Source organism: Ochotona curzoniae, unplaced genomic scaffold (genome assembly GCF_017591425.1).
Source record: "Ochotona curzoniae isolate NIBS_2020 unplaced genomic scaffold, NIBS_Ocur_1.0 contig_3819, whole genome shotgun sequence".
NCBI lineage: Eukaryota > Metazoa > Chordata > Mammalia > Lagomorpha > Ochotonidae > Ochotona > Ochotona curzoniae.
In genome coordinates this window covers 12,019,859-12,045,423 of record NW_024466004.1, presented here as the reverse complement: position 1 = coordinate 12,045,423, position 25,565 = coordinate 12,019,859, and the positions used below count along the sequence as shown (strand labels likewise).

Genomic DNA, 25,565 nt, shown 5'->3' with positions numbered 1-25,565 from the left:
CCAAGATGAGCCAGACCACACTTCCCCAGGATAAATGTAACCCAAGTGCCAGGTAATGGAGGCAGTAACAGAAATCCTTCTGTGCCCCACTTTGTTCTTGTGTTCCTTTATGGATGTTCAATGGGATGTATACAATTTACATTGGATGGTCAAGGATAGGTCAGCAGCACAAAGAATAGACAGAAGGGCCCCTTGTCCTTTCCGCACTGCACACCCCTCTGTGTCAGCACCATGGTGTTGAGGTTTCCTTCATACTCTCGAGAGACAAGAGGATAACAATAAGCACATTTCTTCTTTGGACTCTGCCATTCTTGGAGTGGACAACCTTGTCAAGAACAGAAAACACACAGCTTTAATATACAAATAGAAAGAGCCATAGGCTTCACAATCACTGTGCTAGAAGCTCACTCCTTATTGAACATTAACGTCTTGTCTGACAGAGCAGCTCCTTCTTGTTAATCACTCTGGAAACCAGGTAACAGGCTTGTTGCATTCGCTGTAAATGCTGAGTCACAAACCTCGTCTTTCTCTAAATTGGACCACATTCTATTAAGGGTAACTCTACTTGAAAAGGACGTGCTTCCATCTGCAGGCTACTTAGCTGCCGCAAAAGTCTACCAAGGCTGCAGGAGACTGGAAATCTTGGGGTGACAGATGGGAGGATCTCTCTACATATCCACATGCTCTCCTCTGCACCTCTATGTTCTTGTCTGTCACTCTGTGAGGGTCTCAACCTGTATTATCATTTTGCCTCTTTCAGCCTTTCTCTAGGTCCCTCTATGCATCTTTCAGCCCATCCCCGAATGTTTCTATCTCAGGGTGTTATGAGTGCCTCTGTGTAGCTTTCTGTTCTTCTCTCTCTAGACAGAGAAAGACACTGAGACACAGGCTTGGAGATGCATACTTGCCTATGTTCATGTATCTGGGTGGCTCCCTTCGAACCATGGGGGCTCCATGTTCCTTCCTCTTGTCTCTAAATTTCTCTAATTTTGTCTCTATGTCTCTGTTCTAGGTCTAACTCGAAGCCAACCCCCCCCCCCCAAAAAAAAGAAAAAGTAAGTTCAAATATGTGTAAGACTTCTTAAAGACTTCTTATATGTTTTTAAAATTATAATGAACTTAATTATAATTCCTTGACCTTACAAGATTGGGGAAAGAAGGAACACAATGGGAAATTTGAGGATATTTCCCTAATCCTAACCCTAATAGGGTAAACGGAGATAGGGAAGTAGTTGAGTGTGACAGGTACCTCTGCTCATTTTGCACTCAGGCTTTTAATAATTTTAGGCTACTCAGGCATTTTCAAGTATGCCTGACTGTAAATCTTCAGTAGCTCAAGAACTAAAAACATAAATACACTTCTAACCATAACTAAGTGAGACTATATTGTGTGGGAAAATTCTCCTAATCAAGAAAAAAATACAGATATAATTTATCAAATTATAATTATCAAAAGAATATCACCTATATGACACACATATGGGGAACCCTTTGTGGTATACTCACCTCCCAAGTTAGGGATGCAGATTCATTTGTTAGCTTGGCCCTTTGGTGGGGTGACAAGAAAATTCAGAAGAAAGATTCTGCTGCAGACAAATAATAATTGCCTCTATCATTATTAGTTTGATTTGGGGGGATGATGTTTTTAAGTTATTGAGGAGACTTTTTAACATGCTGTCTTGGCTAAACTTTATTTCTTTTTATTTTCACCTTTTTATTTTAATGTTACTTAATATTTAAAAATTCAATACAGTTCAAAGAACACAATGACGTATATGCCTCTCCTCCCTTGCTTCCTCTCCCTTCTGGATGCATTCCTTCCCCAACCTTCTCCAACCTTGGTTTTTTTGAACTGTTCAAATAATCATATCCTAGACATACATCACGGTAAAAGGCTTAATATTTCACTGAATAAGAAGTTGAAAGCAAAAACCTTACTTTAGTGAGAATACGGACAACAGCTACTCAACAATAATTGCATTAAAATGATCATTTCACCCATATACAATAAATTATAAAATAATCACAAATCATTAAAGCTATAGTAGTATTACATTATTAAACACTGGCTTGACAAAAGTTAAATAAACTTTGTTTTATAAAACAAAACAATATTTGGCATGATACCAGTACACACAGATATTTCTCTTTTTTGGCTGTTTTTTAAAGTTTTAGCTCCCACAGACAAGGGATAACATGTAGTATTAATCTTTCTGGCTCTAGCTTATTTCATTCAATAAATCTCTTGTTGAGTTCATTTTGCTCCAAGTGGTAGAATTTCATTCTTTTTTTTTTTTAATAACAATAGTAATCCATTGTGTACATATATACTGCATTTTATTTTGTTTTTGATTATGAAAGTTATTCAAAAGAATGCTATGGATTATGTCCTTTCTCTTCATCTGGTTCTACTCCTTCAGATAAAAACTATTGACTGATACGGAGGATCCTCTTTCCTGGCTTGTCTTGATTTCGCTTCCCGAAGGAGCTTCCAGGTTGGGGTCAACAGCAGTGCAGAAAGAAGGAAACTTAGTAGTATGGAGAGAGAGGAAGGGGATCACAGAAGTGACTCCTAAATCTCAAATCTGTCCTGCTCAGCTGCCATCCTGAAATCCTCATTGTTAAAGTCATGCACGCATGATGTACCACACACAAAAGATATCCTTGCATCTCATATACATGCGGTGTTTCAAAAAGTCTATAGGTTTAGAATAAAAGATTATTTTGGTGAAACAAAAAGTTGCAATCTATGTATAGTTCTTTCCATAATATGTATTTAATAAACTTTTCAAAGACTCCTAATTTGCAAGGATTTCAAAAATATTTGTACCAAAATAAAGTTATCTTTCACTTTCATTTTCTCATGAAGATATTGAAGCTCTCTCATATGTTAGTTAAGGTAGGTGATGCATTAACTCAGAGTTGGAATTATCGCCATGTGAGCATGAGCATTGATTATCCTGAGTTTGCACAACTGGAGCTAACCCCACCTAGCTTTGTACTTTGAAGGATAGGTTAAACCTGGATTGGTAAAGATCACTATGTAGGGCTCAGAAATGCGCAAGTATTAGAGGAGAAAGTAGATGATACATCTATTCTTATGTCCTGAGTAGGATCAATGAACTAATGACAGAAAATAGCCTAAAGCTAATAAACAGAATGAAGAAGATAACATAAACAATTAAGATAGATATACTAGTATCCAAAACAGTGCTTCTTAAAGCATTAAAAGAAATGATAAGGCCACACCCCAAGAGTTTCTAATTTGATTTTTTTTTTTAATATGGTCTGGATGGAAGTATTTTCTAAATATCCTTAGTATGGCCAGTACGGAATACCAATGATTCAATTGAAAACTGTTAATAAAGTATCAGATAACCTTTTAACTTACACAGAAATACAAGGAATTAGGCAAAATCACTGGTGAAGGATAGAATATCCCTATCATGACTGGAATGAGTCAATATTGAGGACCCACAGAGTGATGCTAAACTGGAAGAAGGAAAGCCAAGAATTTCTCTTCGGAGCACCATGGCAGATGAGAGAAAAACAGTAGTAAAACTCATGTTAGATCTGTTATTTGGAGGAAAATAATTACATTAGTGGGGTATTTCAGGAAGGCATAAATATCCTGGATGGTGTGTTAGAATCACAAGTTCTGAAAACTTCCAGAATCCAAGCCACATTGTAAAACAAACGAATTAGAATCTCCAGGGGTTTGATTTATGCAATTTCACTTTTTGAAGTATCCCAGTTAATTGTGCTGTTCATCTAAGGATGAGATCCTTTACTTTTAGATGATTTTAAATTCCTATAATCAGTAGAATTTGGAACTTTTAAAGTTGAAAGAGAAATCATCAATCACCCAGTTATGGGGACTAGGAATAAGATGAAGGTTTAGGGAAGAGGAAGGTGAAAGGTAATATTTAAAAAAAAAAAAGGAGCAAGAAAATAGAAGATGGCTTCAAAATCAAAGAGAATAAATAGCAAGACAATGAAGATGATCAGGAACAATGTTTTCCAAAGCTTTACAAGGAGCCCTACCTCGTGAAGGATCCAGCATATCCCCTCTCTTGCAATAGCCCTCCCTGACAGGTGATGCTGCTGGCCTGAGAAGCTCTGAGTGCTTCTTCTCTTGATGCTGGATACATTTCTTTGGCCAATCTTCAATCTCCTTTTGCTGCCATTTAAAAAGTTTCCAATTTTGCCTTCACTGAGAAAAGCTGAAATTCATCTTTTGCTCAACAATAAATGTTTCTAAATTAAAGGGATCGAAGATAAACTAAAGAGAATTTTACAGTAGTCCAATGTAACAACTCAATGAATGGAGCATCTCTGCAACACCCCCAGAATAAACCCCAAGCCTACTGAATGTCAATAACCAGGGCAGACATCCTCTCATGAGAACCAAGCTGTGAGCAAGTTCTTTGTATATGGTTATTACTGGTTTTTCTGCAATATTCACACTATGGATGTGGTTGACTCAAGTCCAAAAGAGCAAGTGGGCTCTCAGGAGAACCTGGTTTTATCTTCTCTCATTTGTTTCATCTGTTTTCATACCATGTGGACTGAGGCATACCCCTTCCACAGCTCTGTCACTCTCCTCAAAAAGCACTGAAGTATACTTTTATCTCTTTGGATGTGATCTCCATTCCCCATAAAGAATCTGAATAGCACAAAGAGGTATTCACTTGACATTTCTGAAAAACCCAGTTCCTGAAGTGTTCAGCTGGCCATTTTACCAATACTCCATACAACAGAAATTCGAATACTGTTGTTATCTGTCACACTTTTTAATATGAAAACGAACATGAAAAACTTTACCTCTGATATTCTGGAGATCCCTTTTGAAGATGTTACTCGACCCTTTAAGGCTTCTCTTATCTGGACATTCGAGAAAAGGAACTCAGGATTAGAAAATAATTCAAAAATAAGTTAGCACTCGTGCTTGAGCTTGACAGACATTGGCAAAGGGGTATGCTCCCAGCTAACTTCTGTTAGTAGTAGGGTTGGGGGATCGATAACATGGCCAAGTGCTCTGGGAAGAGTGGGCACCTGGAGAGCCATCAGGGGCATGGGCTTGAATTTAGGGCCTCAAGATGGACCCACTGGTCAAGAAGTATAGTTTGCCACCATTTTACGATTCTGTGACATAATTTTGGCTTCACTTTTTGGAGAACTTAAATAGTTTGTCCATTATTCAAATTATCTTTTCCAAAGAGAAGAAAAATCACATAACCTAGCAACAATAAGAGTTATATCTTGATTTATAATGTTTAAATATTTTTCGTACCTGTCACCTCGTTTTACTCAGAAAATAACTTGAGGCAGTAGTACTCTCCCTTTTGAAGCTAATATCCAATAGCCACCAACAGAAAGAAGCTCTTACATTCTTTATTACAGATCTTTCCATTCTTTCTCTTTATCTCTTAATGAATATACCCTTCTTACTTCTTTCTTCTTCCTTTTCCTTTCTGCTATACAAAATACTTTTTACTCTTCACGACCTTATAGATTCTACTTGGTAGTTAGTGTACGCCAAAGCCCAACATCTCAAGGCACCTTCACCTTTACCAGAACCTGCAATATGCACCATATTCTACAGGTCACAACAAGAAAGGAGAAGTCCGCAGGCTGGAGCACTGGTGCTCTGAAGGATCCACTAGATTCTGAGAAAATACTTTGGCGCTTTCTCTCACACTTATTTATTGCATACTTTGTTCTTATCTGCATTAATGTACATTAGACCTATTTTAGAAATTAATAATAAATACAACTGTGGCTACACATTCATTATTGAGTATTGATACTAAAAGAATAACAATGCATGTAATGTTCTGTCAACTTTCTATGATGAGGCAATGACACTTTTGAGTACTTACCTTTTATATCTTAATTTTAAGTATGAGAATACTTAAGATTCATAGATTTCATGGCTTCAGGCTCACATTTTGTACATTTTATAGCATCTAGCACTAAGGTACTAAGTAATAATGCTGTCATTGATTTTGGCAATGAATATTATATCACTGTATAATAGTTTATACTCTGTGTTCCCCTCACAAAAATTATATTTGTTCTTATATTCTAATCTATGAAAAAGCAGGGAATACATTATTAGCTTTTCATTCCATTTGGGAAATCTGGGGTTCATGAGCTTTAAAGAAGGTGCTAACAGCATGCAAGTAGAACACAAAAAGAGGAAGACTGATACTCCTTTACCTCTGAAACACGTTTACTAAGTTGACACGGTGTCAGCACAAGACAATAAGGGGACCATTGTAAATGTCTCTTTCAAAAAACTTTTTTATTTGAATTTAGGATAGCATTAATGTCTTAAAATTAAATAAGAATGAAATTGCATGGTGATTTTGTCGGCAGTGATGGTGGAAACTGTTGGTTGGTTGGTACAGCCAACCTAGTATTTGCTTTTCCACATCTAAAAATTTGCTTATTGGCTTAATTGACAGCAGGTGCTTTCCTTTACCCCTGAAAGGATTGTTTACACTGTTTATTCCAGAAGATGGAGTGGTACACTGAACAAAGGATGATCTTAGAATTCTGAGTAAACATTTGGTGTTTTGCTCTACTGTTTAATTTTTATCTATTTTTGCCAACTAGCAGCACTCATCTGTTTTTACTGAATTTATTTCCTTGTGTCCACTGCTCTCTAAGGTAGAAGTCAAAAACTCACTCTTGAAACCAACCTTGCAATTTAGGTGCATCTATGTCACCTGGATAATACCAGACCTAACAATGCAAAAGAGCAGATGGCGAGAACACCCAACAAGCAAGGTAGAGAAGACACCCAAGGCAGCAACACAAGCATCTCACACTCAAGCCTCCTCTGCCTCCTCTGCCTGACATTGGCCTGATGAGCTATGCTTTCTGTACCCAGCACAGAAGACAGGAGTGGCATCTTTCAAGGAACAGTGTGTTATGCATAGGAAACTATTTCTGGAGTGTAGCCACTGAGATTTCAAGCTAAAGAGGACATTGTGAGGTTTAATGAACTTTCTTTCTGTTTCAACTAATCATAGTGGGTTTCTCTAGAGATTTTAAAATAAGTTACTTAATCACCTTGAATCTGCTTCCCTACCTGTAAAACTAAAAAGTGTTAATACCAAAGATTGTCTTAAGAATTAAAGAGGCAAATCTGAAACAGTTTCATAAGAGTTTGAAGGATGCTAGATGTAATTTGCATTGTAAACAAAATCCTCTTACTACGTGATCTTTGGTAGTGAGCATTTCAGGGACAGGTACCAATAATACAGGGAAAATAATCAAGAATAATTTCCATGGAGTACCTTTGGATCCAGGATTGTTCCAAACACCAGGATGAAGAAGCCCTATGAAAGATGGAAGATGGAAGAAGATCCATTTACAAAATAATGATGTCAACAGCATTGAATATCAATATTAATTATCAGTTCAGATTTTGGGTAACAAGGAAAACAACCTTTAGGTTGCAACCCCTAGATTTGCTCAGCCACTAACCCTCTTCTATGTGCCAGGCATTGCTGCAGACACATGGGATATTCCAACAAACCAACAGATCAGGTTACTGTTTATACAGGAGCTTTTTTTATGTTGAGCAGAGTGAAGATGTTTTGCATTTAGCAGGAACTTTGCTTTTCTCATCAGAATATGGTGATCCAAGGAAAAGTCAGAGATGTTAGCAAATAGACAGTAACCTTAATCTCTGAAAGTAAATAGAAAATTGTCTCAGGAGCAAAAACAGTCCTTCCCTGCCTTCATGACACTCTATAAAGTTCCTATTCCCATCCACAAAAAAAGAATATTATAAAACTTTCAAAGAAAGATCATATGTATGTATCCTCAGGCAAAAAAGTGATATTAAAACAAACGTATTTCAAAACTGGTGAACAAGTGGAATTAAAAGATAAAGCAAATCACCACCAACCATAAAGGCATCACAACCAGGTATTCCTCGGTGAGACTATCAAACCCATCGCTACAACAGATTAATGAAAAATGCAAGCAAAAGAGGAAAATTTTACAGGACCAGAATCCAGTCAGGTCACTAGTTTAAAACACATTAAAGGTCACATTCTGTCAACCAGTAAACACTCAAAGGGATGGGCCCCATGTTGTTTCTCAGATTGTTCTTTTGTGAGACATTCTGAACCTACGTAATACTTACTGAAACCTATCATTTATGTCCACTTTAAAAATATCATTGTTGGTGTGGTCTGTTAGTTTACAAAGTATTATTTGTAAAAAGATGACTGGGACTAATACATCCCTTACATATGTAAAAAGGAAATATGTCGCTGGTACTACTTTTGGTGGTCTGTGACAACTAGCAGAAACTTTTGTAAAGTATCTTCCAAATTTGAACACAATTGCAGTTAGTATTTTATCCTAATGGGGTGGGAGAATATACTACATTGGTGGCAGTTACCTTGAATGTCTTTCAGTAAATGAAACACAATTGCAGCAGTAAACCTCAAAGTGTTTTCTCTGAGTTTAATATATCTGCCATTTTTCCTCCCACCAAAACAGCTGTGAAGGATCCCAAAGCTTCACCCAGACCATGGTGAGTCTCAGAAAACACGAGGATTCCAAACGGAAGACATGGATTAACAAGGAGGAGAAGTCAAGACATTAACTGCCTACATAATAATAGTAAAGGGAATGCCTGAGCCTCAATACCAGTGGGTAGACCCCCATGGGACTAGGACACAGGGATTTTTAGCAGGTTCTTCCCCTGTATCCTCTGTACCTCCCAATGTGTGACAGAACCTCTGTTCCCAATCTACTCCAACAGCCCTAGCTGCCTCTCACCTCTTCTCACAGTAAGACTCCATTTGCCCTGTTTCTTCCCAACCAGCTGATTTTGTCTCCTCTCAGTATCCAAGGCTCCTCTTACTCTCCTCTGCAACTTGACATGCAAAGTATGCCATGACCCAGTGATGGCAACAATGCATCTCGATTGCCAACTCTCTTCATTTGTAGCGCTTGCCAATCTCTGTGGTTTAATACTCCCACCATGGTGATTTAAAAACGTGGAAGTAGAAAGAGACAGGCAGAAGCAGCAAGCTACTATTCAGCGCTTGTATTTCCTCCATACAAGTACAATAGAGTAAACAACCTCTAGGACAATCCAGAATGCAGAGGAAAAAAATTAAAGTGATTGAGTTTTAAGGACATATGACCTTTGTTTTAAATCTAATTTATTTAATGGAAAGAATACATAATTTAATTTTTACTGATGACTACATTTACTTCCAGCTTGTAAAAATCCTGAAAATATCCATCCAGGCCAACTCCAACACAACACTGCCTACTGTCCTCCCCATTGCCTGGCCCTAAACCACGCTCTGCCTTGCTGCTACCTGCAAGGACAATTAGATGGGCCACACCCCAGTTCTTGTCAGAAATCAAGGTAAAAACTGAGTTGAGGATACAAGTTGACTCTATGATCACAGGTAAACGGGCTCATAATATTAAAATACAAGTGCTCACAGGCTTGTTGAAAGCAAAAACCACAAATGGGATGGCCTTGGGCAGGATAAGAAAATGAAAAGGCATGAGACATGAACTCATTCCGGGTTCATAAAGAATAGGCACAGTGCATACTGAGCTGAAACTTGACAAAAGTAGATTTTTACTACAGTTCAATCAATGACCAGTTTTGCGAGCATATGTCAAGCAATTAATAATTGCTAAAAGCTATACCAATGCAAAAAAAAAAAAAAACCAGCAAATTCAAAATCTGAAACATCCCAATTAGTATTAACACTGTACTTCGGTATATCAAAGTTTTAATTATAAAACTAAGTCTTTGGGGGGTCAGCATTGTGGTGTAGTGGGTTCAGCCACTGCCCTCAGTTCTCACATCCTGTATGAGTGCTAATTTGAGTCCCAGTTCTCAGTTTCTGATACAGCTTCTTGCTAACGAGCCTGGAAAGCAGTGGAAGAGGGCCCAAATGCTTGGTCTTTGCTTCACCACACCAGAGGACTGGATGAAGTTCCAGGCTCCTGATTTCAGCCCTTCCTAATCCCTGCCACTGTGGACATTTGGGAAGTAAACCAGCAGATGGAATATTTCTCTTTCCTTTTCTATTCCTCTCCCTCCCATATATATAAAACTCCACCTTTCAATAAACAATCTTTTAAAAAATCATTTATACTTAAATTTAGAATGAAAACAGTGGAAAGAGGTTTAATTTAAAATCTCTACTATCAATTTAGTGAAATACTTGACTTTAAAATAGTTTTAGTGTACACATCCACAATGAAGAAGTATTTTAGAAATCTTTAGAAAAAAATTAAAAGCTTCATATTCAATTAATTATTATCTATAGGCATTCAACATAAAATTACTATCTACAAGCATTCAATATAAAAAGGTTGGCACAACAGTACACTATATTAGAAAAATTATCAAAAAATTAAAAAATGTTAATCAAACAAGAAATTATAGAATACGGAATTCTGTACAGCCCTGATATATACAACCTGGTAAAACTCTAACATATATTTTTAAGTAAGAACACAGGTTATGTAACAGTATGCATTGCTCTTGAAACCTTATAATATATGAAAATACATTTGTATATTCATAGAAAATTTGGCAAGATTCCATATGAAATTATGAACATTGCTTAATATTTAAAAGTGAGATGATAGAAGAAAAGGAATATATTTAATGCCACACTGTATGGCTGTTTTAAAATAATATGATTTCTAATGTTAACCAAAATCTCTAAGTACAAAGAAATATAATAAATGTACACATCCTAAACCCTCCAGCTACATAGCTAAATTTTAGAATTGTCATGGTTGACTCCCTCTGTAGTAACAATTCAGGCCATTACCGGGATATATTATATGTGATGACAATGTAGCTTGAAAAAAGTGAATGACCCAGGTTATGTTTTACATCATTAGTAAATGAGAAGAGTAAGGACACAAATGATACAAATCCAGGTCTTATTTCTTGACTGAATATCCCATTCCAAATACATCATCTTCTGTTTAGAAATCTGCGCCTCAAGCTTCCTTTCACAAAGCCTATCAGAGATTTTCTTGCTTTGGACTTGCTGGGAAGCAAATGGACTTACCTGGAATGCATTAAGCAAGGAGAAGATAATGTGGAGGGCCAGGGAGTTGTCAGTGATGACTGTGGCTATTCCAAATCCCCAGGTCAATCCCAGCAGTGGAGTCAGGATGGCAATGTTCTTACTGATTCTCACAATGGCCCTCACTTCCTGGAACATGGAACTTCCAATGGCAGCCCGCTGGGTCTTGACAATCACCAAAGTGACCGTGATCAGATTCACAACCACAATAGCCAGAGCTGGGACCACAAAGGCCAGGAGAGCCTTGGTCCTGTCCCAGTTGAGCCAGCAGGCATCAGGCCGTAGGTAACCTTTGTTTGGCTCAGTGACTGCAACCGTGATAGCAGCAATGATCAAAGGGCACCCATAGCCCACTGAAAAGAGAGATGCTACAAGGGCTGACTTGGACAGTGTGTGGAAAACAATCAGGATCCCATACAGGATAAGCAGGGCCTTTGCAAGCATCCAGAAAAACACAGAAAGGTAAAAGAAATGAACAAAAAATGTTGCTGCTACACATCCATTGTGGTGTGTGAGTGGGCCGCTAAGAAAGGACGCCACAATGAACCACCCATCAGCCATTAGCAAGGTAGCCGCAATGTTGACAATGCACACGTGACGTAAATATGAGATTTCTGTCTTTGTCACTTGGCTCCAGACCAAAGCTTCAATGGACAAGCAAAGAATCAGGCTGCAAATAGAAATGCCAAGGCCTATGTATGTGATATAAGTCAGGATTGGGTTCGACAAGACATGGGGCGACATGAGAATAGAAAAAGAAGTAAACAACTTGTTTGGACTGCATCTACAAACAGCCTGATTGGCATTATCTTGAATGATTTTACAGGCCTGCTGATCCCATCTGCTCTCCAGGGAGTGCCAGCCAACACACTGTGTTCTCCTTTCTTCTGATTTGCTAATCTTTTCAAAAATCAACGATATACTTTTAAGCTTCTTGGGCAAAATGACAGACAGGACAAGTCCATTCACAGTAACATTTTCCAACAGATTGGCTTCCAAGATGGCCCCAAGAGTTGGAAATGCAATGCTGACAATCTGAGAAGGCAAAGGAACCTGCTGAAGTTCATCTCTGCTGATCAACACTCTCCCGGTGATCTCACTGTTGGAGTCATCAACTCTCATTGAAAAGGAGAAATTATTTGCAGTGCTGTTTCCAGATATTATAGTGCCCATAGTATGAATGAAGTCATGTGATATGTTAAGAAGTTTATTTATGAGCAGCTTTTTTGCAAAGGAATTCACTGAGTGTAGCAGAACACAACTACTGTTCCTATCGGGGATGAAGGTCCAGTTCGAGATACTCTTGCTGTTGAGAATGTGGTCGGCCATGATGCTGTAACTCTGCCAACAAAAAACAGACATTAATACTGAGCCACTCTGCAACTGTCAACATATTCAAGATTAACTTTTCAAGAGTATATTCCTCCAGCCAACAGCATGGGCACCACCTGTACATCCTAGCATTTCAGAATCTCAGATTAAAGAATCAGAATCAACAACTTCATGAGGTCTCCAGGGAACTTTCATGTACAGGCAAGATTTAGTCAAAGGAGAGGACTACCATAGATTTGCCTTTTCTTGTCTTCCCCATTTGTGAGATAGCTAGGTGGGCAGCCTTCACATACTTTCCATCATCATTTCCACTTTATGTCCTGGAGAAACTAGCAATTTTCCTACCATAGTCAGAGTAACCATTATGTGATAAACATCCCTTAAAAGCCACCTGTGCTGCAGGACCCTGTTCATAAACGTACTGATTTGGGAATTGATCCCCAAGGCTGAATATATGTTTTCCATCCTATTTCAAGGACCACAATCAAAAGAAATGATGCCAATTCCACTTCACATTTCTTCATTATACATTTGTGCCTTCTTTTCTTCCCAAAGCATTATTTTCCATTTTAGCAACCTAATTTGCAAATGAAAATAAAAAATATCTTTCTATCTGCCAGTTATGGGATATTTTTTAGAGGTTCAATAAAGAAAATCAAAATTGGAAAAGCTGATATAATGATATAATGATGTTCAACAAAATATTTAGGGTAGCTCACCTGCATCTTTGCCTCATCAACACCTGTCAATAATACCGTTGATATGTTGTGTAAGAGCTGCACAATAACAGCGATGTTCCCCGGGATACGTGGAGACTCCTGAATTCTTCCAATTACACAAGACAAATCTTCTGGACATCTTTGCATCAACTTATCTGCTATGGTTCCAGAATTTCCTGATTGTGCATGCATTTCTACATGTTCCCTGAATGGTGGGAATGAATACAATTCCTCCTAAGATATGGTAAAAGCAAAATAAAATTTCATTATGTTATTTTTGTGTTAAAAGTACTTTTACTAAAACTTAGGACAGTCTTATTATACAATTTTGTGTTGCGTAATGTTTTCCTATTTTCAGGGTACATATCTGCTGTGGATTTTCTTGACCAATATCAAAGTGTATGAATTAGAAAGTAAAATGCCCAGTTTCCTAACTGCCTGCTCCTTAGTTTCTCCCCTAAAACAGCAACTATTGCCTCAGCATCACTTCAAATACCTTCTACGCCCACATCCTGCTTCATCTTAGGTATATATATGTACTTCTGGCTTCATCTAAGTTTATTTATGCTATTCTTAGAAGACCAAGAACAAGACATTAATACATCAGCAATTCTGAACTGGACTTGGCTGAACATCCAGACAAAAGAATGAGTGAAAATACTGGCAGGCAGTATGCCCCATAGATTCAGGCTTGGAGTGCCATGCATTAAGTAGAGCTGGACTGACAAACCAGGGCCTCAAGCTGGCTTTTGTACATAAAATTTGATTGAAACTCAATCCATTCATGCATGTATCAACAGCCATTTTGAGTAGTTACTACAGAAATCACGTGATTCATAAAACCTAAAAACTTACTGGCCCTTACTTTAGAGGACCTCTTTGTGATCTCCCATCAGTCGGTCCATTTGTGTAGCCAGTTCATGCCTATAGATGAACCTCCCCACGAACCATTTCCCTGCTTCCAGGCATCTTCATTCTGTGTTCCAAACATGAAGGCCCACTTTCAGGCTTTGCATGCGTTTATTCGCAAAATCTCCCTGTCAAGCATGGACCAGACCACCAGGTCCACATCTCCCTAGACCTGAGAGGTAGCTTAGAGGCAACTGCTTTCAGGATTATGGATGTGTGGCCTTGGCTAGTCACTATCCTTGAGATACAGGGTGGAATCTGGGATGCGAAGCATATAGAACAAATTTCCCTTGGCAATTTACATGTTTCGTTTAAAGCACTGAAATATTATGGCCTATAATACATAGGTCACAGTTTGCATCTTTGCTCAAACCACCTAAATGTTGGAAGCGTGCAGCATTCTGAGGCCTGGTGAGAGACTCAAAACGTCTGCTGCTCCTGACCACAGCTGGGACCCAAAAGACAGTATGAGGGTATTCTGAAGACAAAAGGCATGCCTAAAATTTGGGAAAGAGAAAATTCTACTAAGGGAAACAGGAGCTGAATTTCAGAAAGATAAAACCTCTTATAAACAAAGGAAAGAGAAACAAAAAAGAAATGACAATTGACCCGATTTTATTTACTGGCATTTTAACTTTTCATTTATTTACTTTTATATTGTTTGAAGAGCAGAAAAACAAAGATCTCCCATTCACTGATTCACCCTCTAAATGCCCACAGCATTTGAAGTTGAACCAGAGGGAAGCCAGAAGCCTAGAACCCAATCCATGTTTCCCATGTGGATGACAGGGATCCAACTGTGTCATCCAGAGCTGTTTTGAGGAGTGTTCATTAGCCAGAAACTAGAATCAGATGCAATGTTGAGACTCAGATCCAACCACTTCTATGAATGATGCAAGCATCCCAAGCAATGACTTAATCACTGTACCAAACACCAACCCAATTAGAAGTTCATTAGAAAAAAATGCAATTACTTCAACACATGTAGAAATACTCTACTTTGATGACATAGTCTCCCTTTAGTTATTTCTGCTTCTTAAATTTTAATGAAAACATAATCACCTGTAGATGTTTATGATTTCAGAGGTTTGGAGTAGTACCTGAATTCTAGTGCTCAGGGAATCCATTGGTCAGTGAAAACTGCTTTGTGTGTTAAGGCATCAGGTAGAAAAGGGCTGACAGTGAAAATAAAGAAGACCATGGTAATCTAGGCACCTCCTCTATCCCTAAACAAAATAGCCAATTTCCTTCACATCATAATTGGGTGCCCAAAGTTTACAATGACATTATTGTATAGTGTTAGTGTTCAGAGAGATGCTCTCTCTCTCTCTCTCTCTCTCTCTCTCTCTCTCTCACACACACACACCCCAAAAGAGCTTGCTCCGTACTCCTTCCCCTTCTTCTTGAGAGCAGCACACATTGCTAACTTGAGGCTCATTAGACCAGATGAGTGTATATATCTTGAGTGAAAGAGCATTACCTCAAAGATGTTGAAGGCATTTAGAGTCCGGCAGGTGTCAGTGATCTTGTGCCATTTCTTTGTCTTGCATGTAAACCCCATACTTCCCTCTGTGCCTGGAGGGCAAGGTTGACTGCAATGGGAATTGTCCATGCAGACACCATCACATACACCTGGGAAAACACAAGGTGTCCATAGGAGATGGAAAAGTCTGAGCTTTGAGATACACTGGGACAATCACCAAGGGGTCACTGTTGTGAAGGCACACACACCCTGTGGACACAGATGTCTTTATAAAGAGGAACAATAGGACATTGGATCAGTGGTCATAAAATCAATGTAACAATATCTTACGCTTAATTCTAGTGTGTAAAATAAGTAACTTAAAGATCAGCCCAAAATTCAGTCCACTTTTACACCCAGCAGGGACCATTGAGCACATCCTCAGAACCCTAGAGTTCCCCCAGACCACCTATGCTTCAGACTCCATCACCCCAGACATTTTCTAAAAACTGCCCTAGCTCTGGAACTTTAAATCAAGTTACGTCATCACCAGGTTCTCAGAGATCTCTTTTATCTACTGCCCCTGTTTTGAGTTTATGGCCAAAAGTTCTTAGATTAGGATGGAGCAGAGGATGCTTGGAGGACCAGGCTGGGATCAAGGTACGGTTTAAATAAGGGGGGGGGGGGAAATCAGAGTTCAAAGGCAGGCTTAAAAGGAGCACTTTGTGTCATGTCTTAGTATGAAGGACTGAATATGATCCTACATGACAATACATGAAGAGCCAAATTTCCACTAGAGAAAGCAAACAACATACCATGTGGCCTGGCAGACACATTCTCCTTGCTTTTGCTGGCAGCCTAGACAGGAAACACAAAAATTTACATCAAAGTCAATTGCTGATAGGCCAGCCCAAAGGCTCACTGTTGTCATAGATGAACAACAATACGTGAATCTTCTCTGACTCCAAAAAAGGCCACGGGGAGCTGAGTCTATAAAATATGTCACCATCTTCTCATTTTGCCTTCTGGTTGTCCAGCTTTTTCTCTCTTTGCTGTTGATTCAGTAAAAGCCCTATGCACTCTCCAGTAAGAACAGATGGTCTACATTCTGCCAAGGGACTAAATGCATGGTAGCCAGATAGGGATTTACTAGGCAGTTCATAAAGATGGAGCTTTAGAGTCCTGGGTTCTATGGGCTTTTTCAAAGCTCTGGGGATCAGTCTGGCAATGTACAAATGTGTTAGCATACTTGCAAAAGCAAAGTATTTCTACTGCCTGCCATCTGCTAAGACCATTATTTTTCAGCCCTCCAACTCCCCGTACTTGATAATTTCCATCATTTTGGGTATCACTAGAGAAGAACATTTGCTTTTAGAACATGGAAAAGGAGAAATGGAGTTGGAGACCCATTTATTTTGGATTGCATAATATATATTTGGATATTTTACATTCATTTCTACATTATAATAAGGATATTCACATGTAAATGGCATTAATTCTAAAAGTAATTAGTCACAAAACACGAACATTATACATGCCTTGATATCTTTCAATGCACATATGAAAGAAAGCTAAGATATTTTCCCAAATGTAGCCGTAGTACCACATATTTACACAGTAAACCTGAAAAAAGATTAAAGAATTCTTGTTTCTACCAAAAAAAGTTATAAAATTATTACCATACAAGCATAAACCAAAAATGCTGGCATTGTGGCATGTGGGTAAAACTGCCACCACAGGTCCAGCATCTCATACAGGTACCAGTTCAAGTCCCAGCTGCTCCATTTCCAATTCTGCCATCTGTAAATGTGTCTGGGAAAGCAGTGGAAGATGGCTCAAGTGCTTGGGTACCTCTAGCCACATGGCCAGCTCCCGCAGTAGCAGCTATTTGGGCAGTAAGCAGCACATAAAACACCTCTCTCTTTCTCTCTCTCTCTCTCTCTCTCTCTCTCTCTTTCTCTCTCTTTCTTCTTTCCTTCTCTCCTCTCCCCTCTCTGCAACTCTACCTTATAAATAAAACAAAAATGAATCATTAAAAAAAAAGCTGAAACAGAAAAGTCATTAGTTTATTCATAAAATATCATTTTATTGAATGTAATACTGAATAATGCTAATAATGTGTATTTTTCATAATTTTTAAATTTATTGTAACCTATTATTGTAGGTAAATATCCACTTTTTGCTTCAGTTTCTATTTGTAATTTTGTGTACTTTTTCCTTAAGGGGAGCCTCCAAAACCTGACTCCCCTCTATCACATGCCTTCCAGTCTCTCTCAATTATACCTTCTCCATCCTACTCACTCATAGTATATTTGACCCTTCCCTGGAAAAGTGGTTTATTATGGTGCAAGGGATATAATCTGGGAGATCTTCTACATTCAAACCCTAACACCATCATCTTTGACTAAGAAAGCTCATCTGTCTGAACCTCAGATTTCTCATCCCTAAACTTGAGTAGGAACTATAGCACTATAATTGTATGATACTTATGGAAAGCATGTTTACAGGGAATAAATGAGATCATCCATGCAAAACACCTGGAACACTCAGTGCAAGTGCTACTTAAGCTCTAACTACTGTTATTTTTCAGCACACAGACTTAATAAATGCCCATTGCTTTCAAAGCTCAAGTTTTTCTCTTCCAAGAAGTCTTTCCTGATCCACTCATAAATGATTCATCTTTTCATCCACCTCCCATAGTATTTATTATCCATACCACCTAATCAATACTTGGCATATACTCACCTGACCTCTACTGTCTTACCGTATACTCTTTTAAATAACCTCAAATTCCAAGTTCCTTAAGGACAAAGATTGTGTATTGTGTTGTTTTGCAATTGTTAAGAAAGTGATTCTTATTCATACATATCTGCATATATGCATTATTAGCATATGTGTGTATGCCTATTCTAACACATGTGCATGTGTGAATGGAGATACTGAAGGTCCTTGTTTCTGCACCAGCAGAATGCCCCCTAGTGTGTATGCCTGGTAACTTCAACTTGTGTACCAACAGCTTATCCATTGGAGAACAAACTGGAAATTCAGTAACTAAGTTTTGTGACTAACCCTCAGGTTCAAGTCCCGTTCTCCTTCACAATACTATATTTCTATGTATTACCAAAAAGTAGTGCTGAATATTATTTTTTTTCTATCAGATCAGAACGTAGGGAGAATATGAAGTGGACATTTGATAGTCTACAATCAGAAAGGTATTACTACGAATTCATGAAAACCAACATCCTTAGAACACTAATTTAAGATACCTTCATTTTATATTCAAGAGAAGTAAGCTATACAAGTGGAAGAGTTACAATTCTAAACAAGAATGTTAAAATAATATTTTTGGCATTTTTGGTCTTACAAATAAGAAAGTGAAGGTCTTGGCCGATGCCGTGAATTATATAAGGCTAGACTATAACTTAGCTCTCCTGACCCCTACACTACTGCTCTTTCCAAACAGCCCATGTGCAAGCACAAAAGGCAGAGGGAATTATAGAAGAAAATACTACTGTCTCAAGATGTCTACCAGCCATCTGGGTAGGGGCATGAACTTTAATATAGTATGACAAATGCTATTAGAATTCAACAACTATGAATAATACTTGGCCCATTCAACCAACTCCAATGAAGTCACATCAGATTAATCAGGTACTTGGGCAGAATGCCATAGAATGCTGTTTACAGGGAGATACAGAAACTCTGCCTTTTCCAGTGATTCACTCTCTCCTGTTGATTTTGCCAAACACATTACTGAACTCCTCTTGTCATTTCATATCTAAGGTGGCATCGATTAAGAGCCACTTTTGCCTCACATGTGGATGGCTCCAAACCTACTATGGTGAAAAAGACATTTGCAAACTGGCAACATGTTTGATCAGCTGGGCTGGCTGCCTAGGTGTGTGGGCAGGTCTGCAGAGAGGGTGGCACCCAGAGTTCAGTATTCAATAGCTTTGTACAATGGGAAGAAAATACAAAATTCTCCCAAAGAAGTTAACTCCAGCAACCACAAAGAAGAAAAAAAAAAAAAAAAGCCAACCTATCATACTGTGCCTACTTCCCCCACTCTGTCTTATAAAAGGAACAAACAGAGCCAAACTGTGGGGTTGAGATGCCCACAGAATAAGGTCTTTCAAAGAGAATCTCTGACTTCTCCCATTACCAGATATCAGCTCATTGTTTAGGGGAGATGAGACTTGTGCAGAAGATTTCCAGCTATGGGCAGACTAAACAGGATGTCAACTAGAAATCTCCTGTAAAGAACTTCAAATACCAAAATCTTTATAAGGAAGACTCTTGCAAAGAAGGCATATGTTTAAAAAGAAAGAGCAATAAGCTAAGAACAAGAAAACCAGGTTCTGCTCTTGCCTCTGCAGCTAAGGAGAGGCATACCTCAAGCAAGTCACATTCCACACTGGGTGCCTCAAGTCTGCCCAGCCATAAAGTAGAAGAGTACAACTTCACTAGTGTGGGCCCAGAATGATGGCTCTATTGGCTAATCCTAGGCCTTGCATGAGCCTGGATCCCATATGTGCACAGGTTTGTGTCCCACTCCACTTCCTATCCAGCTCCCTGCCTGTGGCCTGGGAAACCAGCAATGGATGTCCTGAAACCTTGGGACCTGCACCCGTGTGAGACACTTAAAGGAAGCATCTGGCTCCTACGTCCTGACTTGGGATCAGCTGAGCTCCAGCCATTGCAGCCATTTAGGAAGTGAATCAGCAAGTGGAAGAACTTTCTGTATCTCCTCTCTATAAATCTGCCTTTATAATTAAAAAAGAAGAAGAAGAAGAGCTTCACTTGTTCATCTCAGAGCTCCCCACCAGATTTTTGGTTAAGTAATAACACTTACCAAAGATATTCAAAGCATTTTTATATACTCTCTCTCAATACCCTTCCATACCTTATTTTAAAGAAATCACTAATAGGGAAATTAAAATGGACCACAGTGTGAGAAAAATATTCAAGAAAAACACAATTTTTGCCCCACAAAAATTAAAACAGTGCTTCACTACAGCCTACATCCTAGTTATACCTTGCTTATCCATGGCCTAGTTAATGTTCTCATTGTTCCTTTTATCTCATTCCCAGTGTTTTCTCTAAGGTTCCTCAAAACAGAATCCATCGCCATTATTGGTAGGGATACTCCTTCATTATAACAGACCATTCTGATTGAATTCCATTAATTCCTCCCTATCATTGAGGCAACTTTGCCCTCCCATAGCCAATTGTCCCTCAGGAAATAGCATGGTCCTTCTTATGAACAACTGGAGTCTTCCTATCCCAAAACACAAGAAAATGTCATTACCTTTAACTCACTTAAGCATCACTACATCTCAGAGACTAGTAAAAATGAAGTTGCTGGGAAAATCATTTGCAGCTATTGGCTGACACCGGTTTGAATGCCTTATAGGTAGCATTTCTCTGGCTCGACCAGTCATTGCATCAGTGTCACCTCTCTACCCTTCAGATTCCAGAGAACGGAGAAACCTGACTGTCAGATTTTGCCATCTGTTTGCTCTTCCCACCAGTTCGGTTTTTCTCCATTCTTACCTGACACAATGTCCTACACGACTCTATGGGCAAAAGAAACATCAAGCTGCACAGCAGAAGAGTACGAGTCATTGTCTTCCACACAGTTGACTTTCCTGATTCTAGAAAGTTAAAAAGGCAAAAAAAAAAAAAATAGCTCAAATTAACAATGTGTACACTTCCATGCCCCCCCCCCCCAGACCTGTTCAGCCTGCGAAGCTGGACTCTGTCTTCTGTGCAATCTAAACAGACCTCTCCATTCAGTGATCTCTCCTTGACCTGGAGGCCACAGAGGGGAAGCACCAGCCCACCCTGGGAGTCACAGGTAGCTGTGGAGCTCTTGCTCACCTGCTACTGTCAACTGTGTACCAACCGGAGTTCAGTTCACCAGCTATGGTATAAGAAATAACAGCCTGTGTTCAAGGACCTGGAATGATGGCTCACATTCTGGCATGGGCAGGGCTGAGAACTGTGTAGGTGGCTGGAGTAGAATGTAAACTAGGGCTCCTTCGGGCAACTCTTGAAGAGGAGTAAACAGGCTTGGTCTGTTATCTCTCACTCCCAACTAAATCTGGAGTTATATTTTCATAGGTACACAGCAATCTCTTCAAATTAGTCCTGGGCATGGGCTGTTGTTATTTTTACCAAAACTGATGTCAAAACTAGAGCAATGGAGTTGTTGTGGTGGCAGAGAAAGCTAATCTTCTATCTGCAGAACCAGCATCCCTTATGGGTACTAGTTCATGTCTTAGTTGCTCCATTTATGATCCACCTCCCTACTTATCGCCTGGGAAGGCAGTGGGGATGACCCGATACCTTGGGACCATGCACCTGCATGGGAGAAGTGGAAGAACCTTCTGGCTACCTGTTTTAGCTAAGCTCTTGCCACTGTAGACATTTGGGGAGTGAACCTTGGATAGAAGATGTGTGTGTGTGTGTCTCCTTTTTTCTCTCTCTGTAAAAAATTCTACCTTTCAAATAAAAATAAATCTTAAAAAAAGGAACTGAACAGATTCATTGTCACTTAGGATAGCACTTGACACAAGCTGGCACACAGTCTGAGAGGGCTTTAAAATATTCGTTAAAGAGTAACTAAAATATGATGGGCGCCGGTTCTAATCCCGGCAGCCCCGCTTCCCTTCCAGCTCCCTGCCTGTGGCCTGGGAAAGCAGTCGAGGACGGCCCAAAGCTTTGGGACCCTGCACCCGCGTGGGAGACCCAGAAGAGGCTCCTGGCTTCGGATCGGCATAGTATCGGCCCGTTGCGCTCACTTGGGGAGTGAATCATCGGACGGAAGATCTTCCTCTCTGTCTCTCCTCTCTGTATATCCGCCTTTCCAATGAAAAAATAATAAAAATAAATCTTTTAAAAAAAAAAAAAAGAGTAACTAAAATATGAGCTAAAATTTTTGTAAATGTTCTTAAATTTATGCCTAGTTTTTTGTAATACTAATTTTCCATGAAATTTTGAAGATCTTTCATGTAATCAATAAGAAAAGAGAAAAGGAGAGAAAGAGAGAGGAGGGAAAGATATGATCCTTTAATGGAGTTCAGTTCATTCAGGTTATGAATGTATGGGTAAATTTCACTTTTATCAGAATCTTACAAAATAGAGAAGGTACCATTTTTCATGGTATCAGAAGAAACTGTGATTTAAAGCAAGTGGCTTACCCCAGGTCCCACACCACACACCAAGTCATTGAAATAACTCAACTCTCTTCTTCTTTTCTTTTTTTTTTTTAATTTGAAAGGCGATGATGGTTATCTCGCATTCTTTAGTTCATTCTCAAAATGCCTTCAATGGCTAAGTGTGACCCAGGCCAAAGTCAGGAGCCAGAAATTCAATGAAGATCTGCCATGTAGGAGGTAGGAATTTAGTGCACCCTGCCTCCCAAGTGGGAGTTAGTGGAAAGTGGCACTGAAAGGAAAGTAGGACTTGACCCAAGCATTGCAGTGTGGGATGCAGGCAGGCCGAGTAGCCTTTATCCCCTGTGTCACTAATGCCTGCACTTCCAGAACTCCTAATAAAAGTCACCCTGGCTGTGCACAAGATATTGATGTCAGAACACCTCCATTCATTTACCAAAATCTATGAATCCTCAAGCCCCATATAAAAATAATAATGTTCACATATATCCCCCATATACTCTAAATCGTCTCTAGATTACCTATAACAATCGAATGCCACACAAATGTTGTGATATTTGTTATACTGCATTGCTTATTTAACAATGACAAGGTGAATGTACATATGCAATGAATATCTTTAAAGCATTTATCTAAACACAGTTCTTTAGAAATACAAGTACGAAACCCGAGGATATGGTGATATTATCTAATTCTAGTTCTCTTCTTTGCAATCAAAGAATGATAATAGTTTTAATGTTTTTGTCACCCCACATACGTGAACACTTTAACAGGGATATGTTCTAGAGGCAGCCTCTTCCAGAGACACTATCTTGGTTCAATCAACTAAATTATTTGGAAATAAAAATAACACTTTGTGACTCAATCGATATTCCTCAGAGCTACCCATTCACATATTTATATAAGTTTTCTCCAGAGCTCAGATTCCATTAAAATTTTAAATCAGTGATTGTGAAATAAACTGAAAGTATGTTGCTACAAACATTTTTTTTTAATAGAAGAAAGAAAGAAGGAGAAGAGTGAGTGGGGGATCCAGCCAAGAAACAGGGCAGAGAAGAAGGTGTCACTATGCTTCTAAATCTGCACTGGAAAAGATATGAAATTTGTTCACCTTACACAAACAAATTTAGAAAAATTTTAGATCCCTTTCATTTGTGCCTCTAAGCCTAAATCTCCTCTGAAATGCTAGCAAACTCTATCACCTGTATGAGATAAACAACCAACACCTATGAAGAGTTCACAAAACTCCAGAGCTTGTTTGCAAATGTATTTAATGAAATAATAAAGGTGTTTGATCAAGTGAGGATACAATGTAGTATGCATTTCTACTTCCAGACAAAGATGAACTTACAGTGAAACTGTTTACTGTATCTTGACAATAGGATGCTGGACTCTCTGTGATTGTCCATGCCCACAATGATGGACATATGACTGTGTATGAAGAACTAAATTTTAGTAATGATATAGAGGAATTAGGTTGGGGGGAGGCTTTTGGGTAGGAGATAAGGGAAATGCCAGGAGCCTATGGAACTGTATCATAAAATGATAATAATAATAATAATAATAATAATAATAAAATAATAAAATGTTAACAAGAAACACTCCAGAGCAAATCAATCAATCCAGGTAAGAACTGGACCAAGGAGAGGAACAGGCACTTTTCAAAGAACTAAACACAAACTGTCGACAGATGCATAAAAAAAATGTTAATGCTCAATAGTCATCAGGGAAAGGCAAATAAAAATCACAATTAAGTTTCAGCTCAAAAAAGTTAGGGTAACTATCACACAAAATTCAAAAGATAATAATTGCTGGTGAGGATGTAGAAAAAAGGTACCCTAATACTCTAGAGATGGCATTGTAAATCAGTGCAAACACTATGGAAGACAGTATGGAGAATCCTCAGAAACCTGAAAATTAAACTACTATGTGTCCCGCCATCCCAATCTTGGGAAATTACTCAAAAGAAATGAAATCGGTATATGAAAGAGTTATTTGTATCCCCATATTAATATTATGGAACTAAAGGATGTAAGTTGAAAGCACTATCCTTAATGAAATGAGCCAGTTTCCAAAAGGCAAGTATCATGTTACCCTGATATGTCATAGTTAATAATGAATTTTTTCAAATGTTTAAGAATGAAACTGGGAGCCAGTGTTATGGTATAACAGGTAAAGTTTCCATCTTCTCCCTCCTCCATCCCACATGGACACAATTTGAGTCAAAGATGCTCCAATTGCAAAGCAGTTCTCTACTAACATGCCTGGGGAACAGCAGGAGGTGTTCCAGTCCTTGAGCCCTTGTTTCCATATGGCAGACTAAGAAGAAGCTCCTGGCTTCTGGTTTCAGACTGGCCCAACACTGACCGTTGCAGCCATTTAGAGAGTGAACCAATCGATGAAAGATTCTCTCTCTATCTCTCTGCATCCATCTCTATCTCTCTCCCCCTCTTCTTCCTCCCTTTTTCCTCTCCCTCTCTGCAACTCTACCTTTTTTTTTAAGATTTATTTCAGATTTTTATTGCAAAGGCAGATATATAGAGAAGGAGATACAGAAAGATACTCTGTCTGTTGGCTCACTCCCCAAAGTATATTGAAATTTTGTTAATGGAAAAATTAAAGGAAAAAAGAGAAAAAAAGGGGAAGTTGAGAGAGGAAATATGTTTACATTATTAGAATTATATCTATGAAATCGATAAAATCTATTCTCATATGAAACAAATGTTTAAAATGAAATATGGTAGAATATTAATACTATTATTAATAATTGCAATTAAAGGATACTTATATATAATCTATATAATATGTATCTGTACACCTGGTTAATTTTATAATTGGAAAGGTAAGCTTCTTAACA

The 25,565-nt window shown here is 38.6% G+C and overlaps 1 protein-coding gene across 1 annotated transcript; it reads right to left on the bottom strand.

Moving 5' to 3' along the window:
• Positions 1-149: 149 nt before the first annotated feature.
• Positions 150-21,155, bottom strand: ADGRF2 (adhesion G protein-coupled receptor F2). The gene is made up of 8 exons (XM_040983114.1): positions 21,084-21,155; positions 16,346-16,388; positions 15,549-15,700; positions 13,160-13,393; positions 11,091-12,449; positions 7,308-7,349; positions 4,743-4,884; positions 150-325 (listed from the first exon to the last, which is right to left on the bottom strand). Exons 1-8 carry the CDS (start codon positions 21,153-21,155, stop codon positions 150-152), a joined length of 2,220 nt encoding a protein of 739 aa, XP_040839048.1.
• Between the last annotated feature and the right edge of the window lie 4,410 nt (positions 21,156-25,565).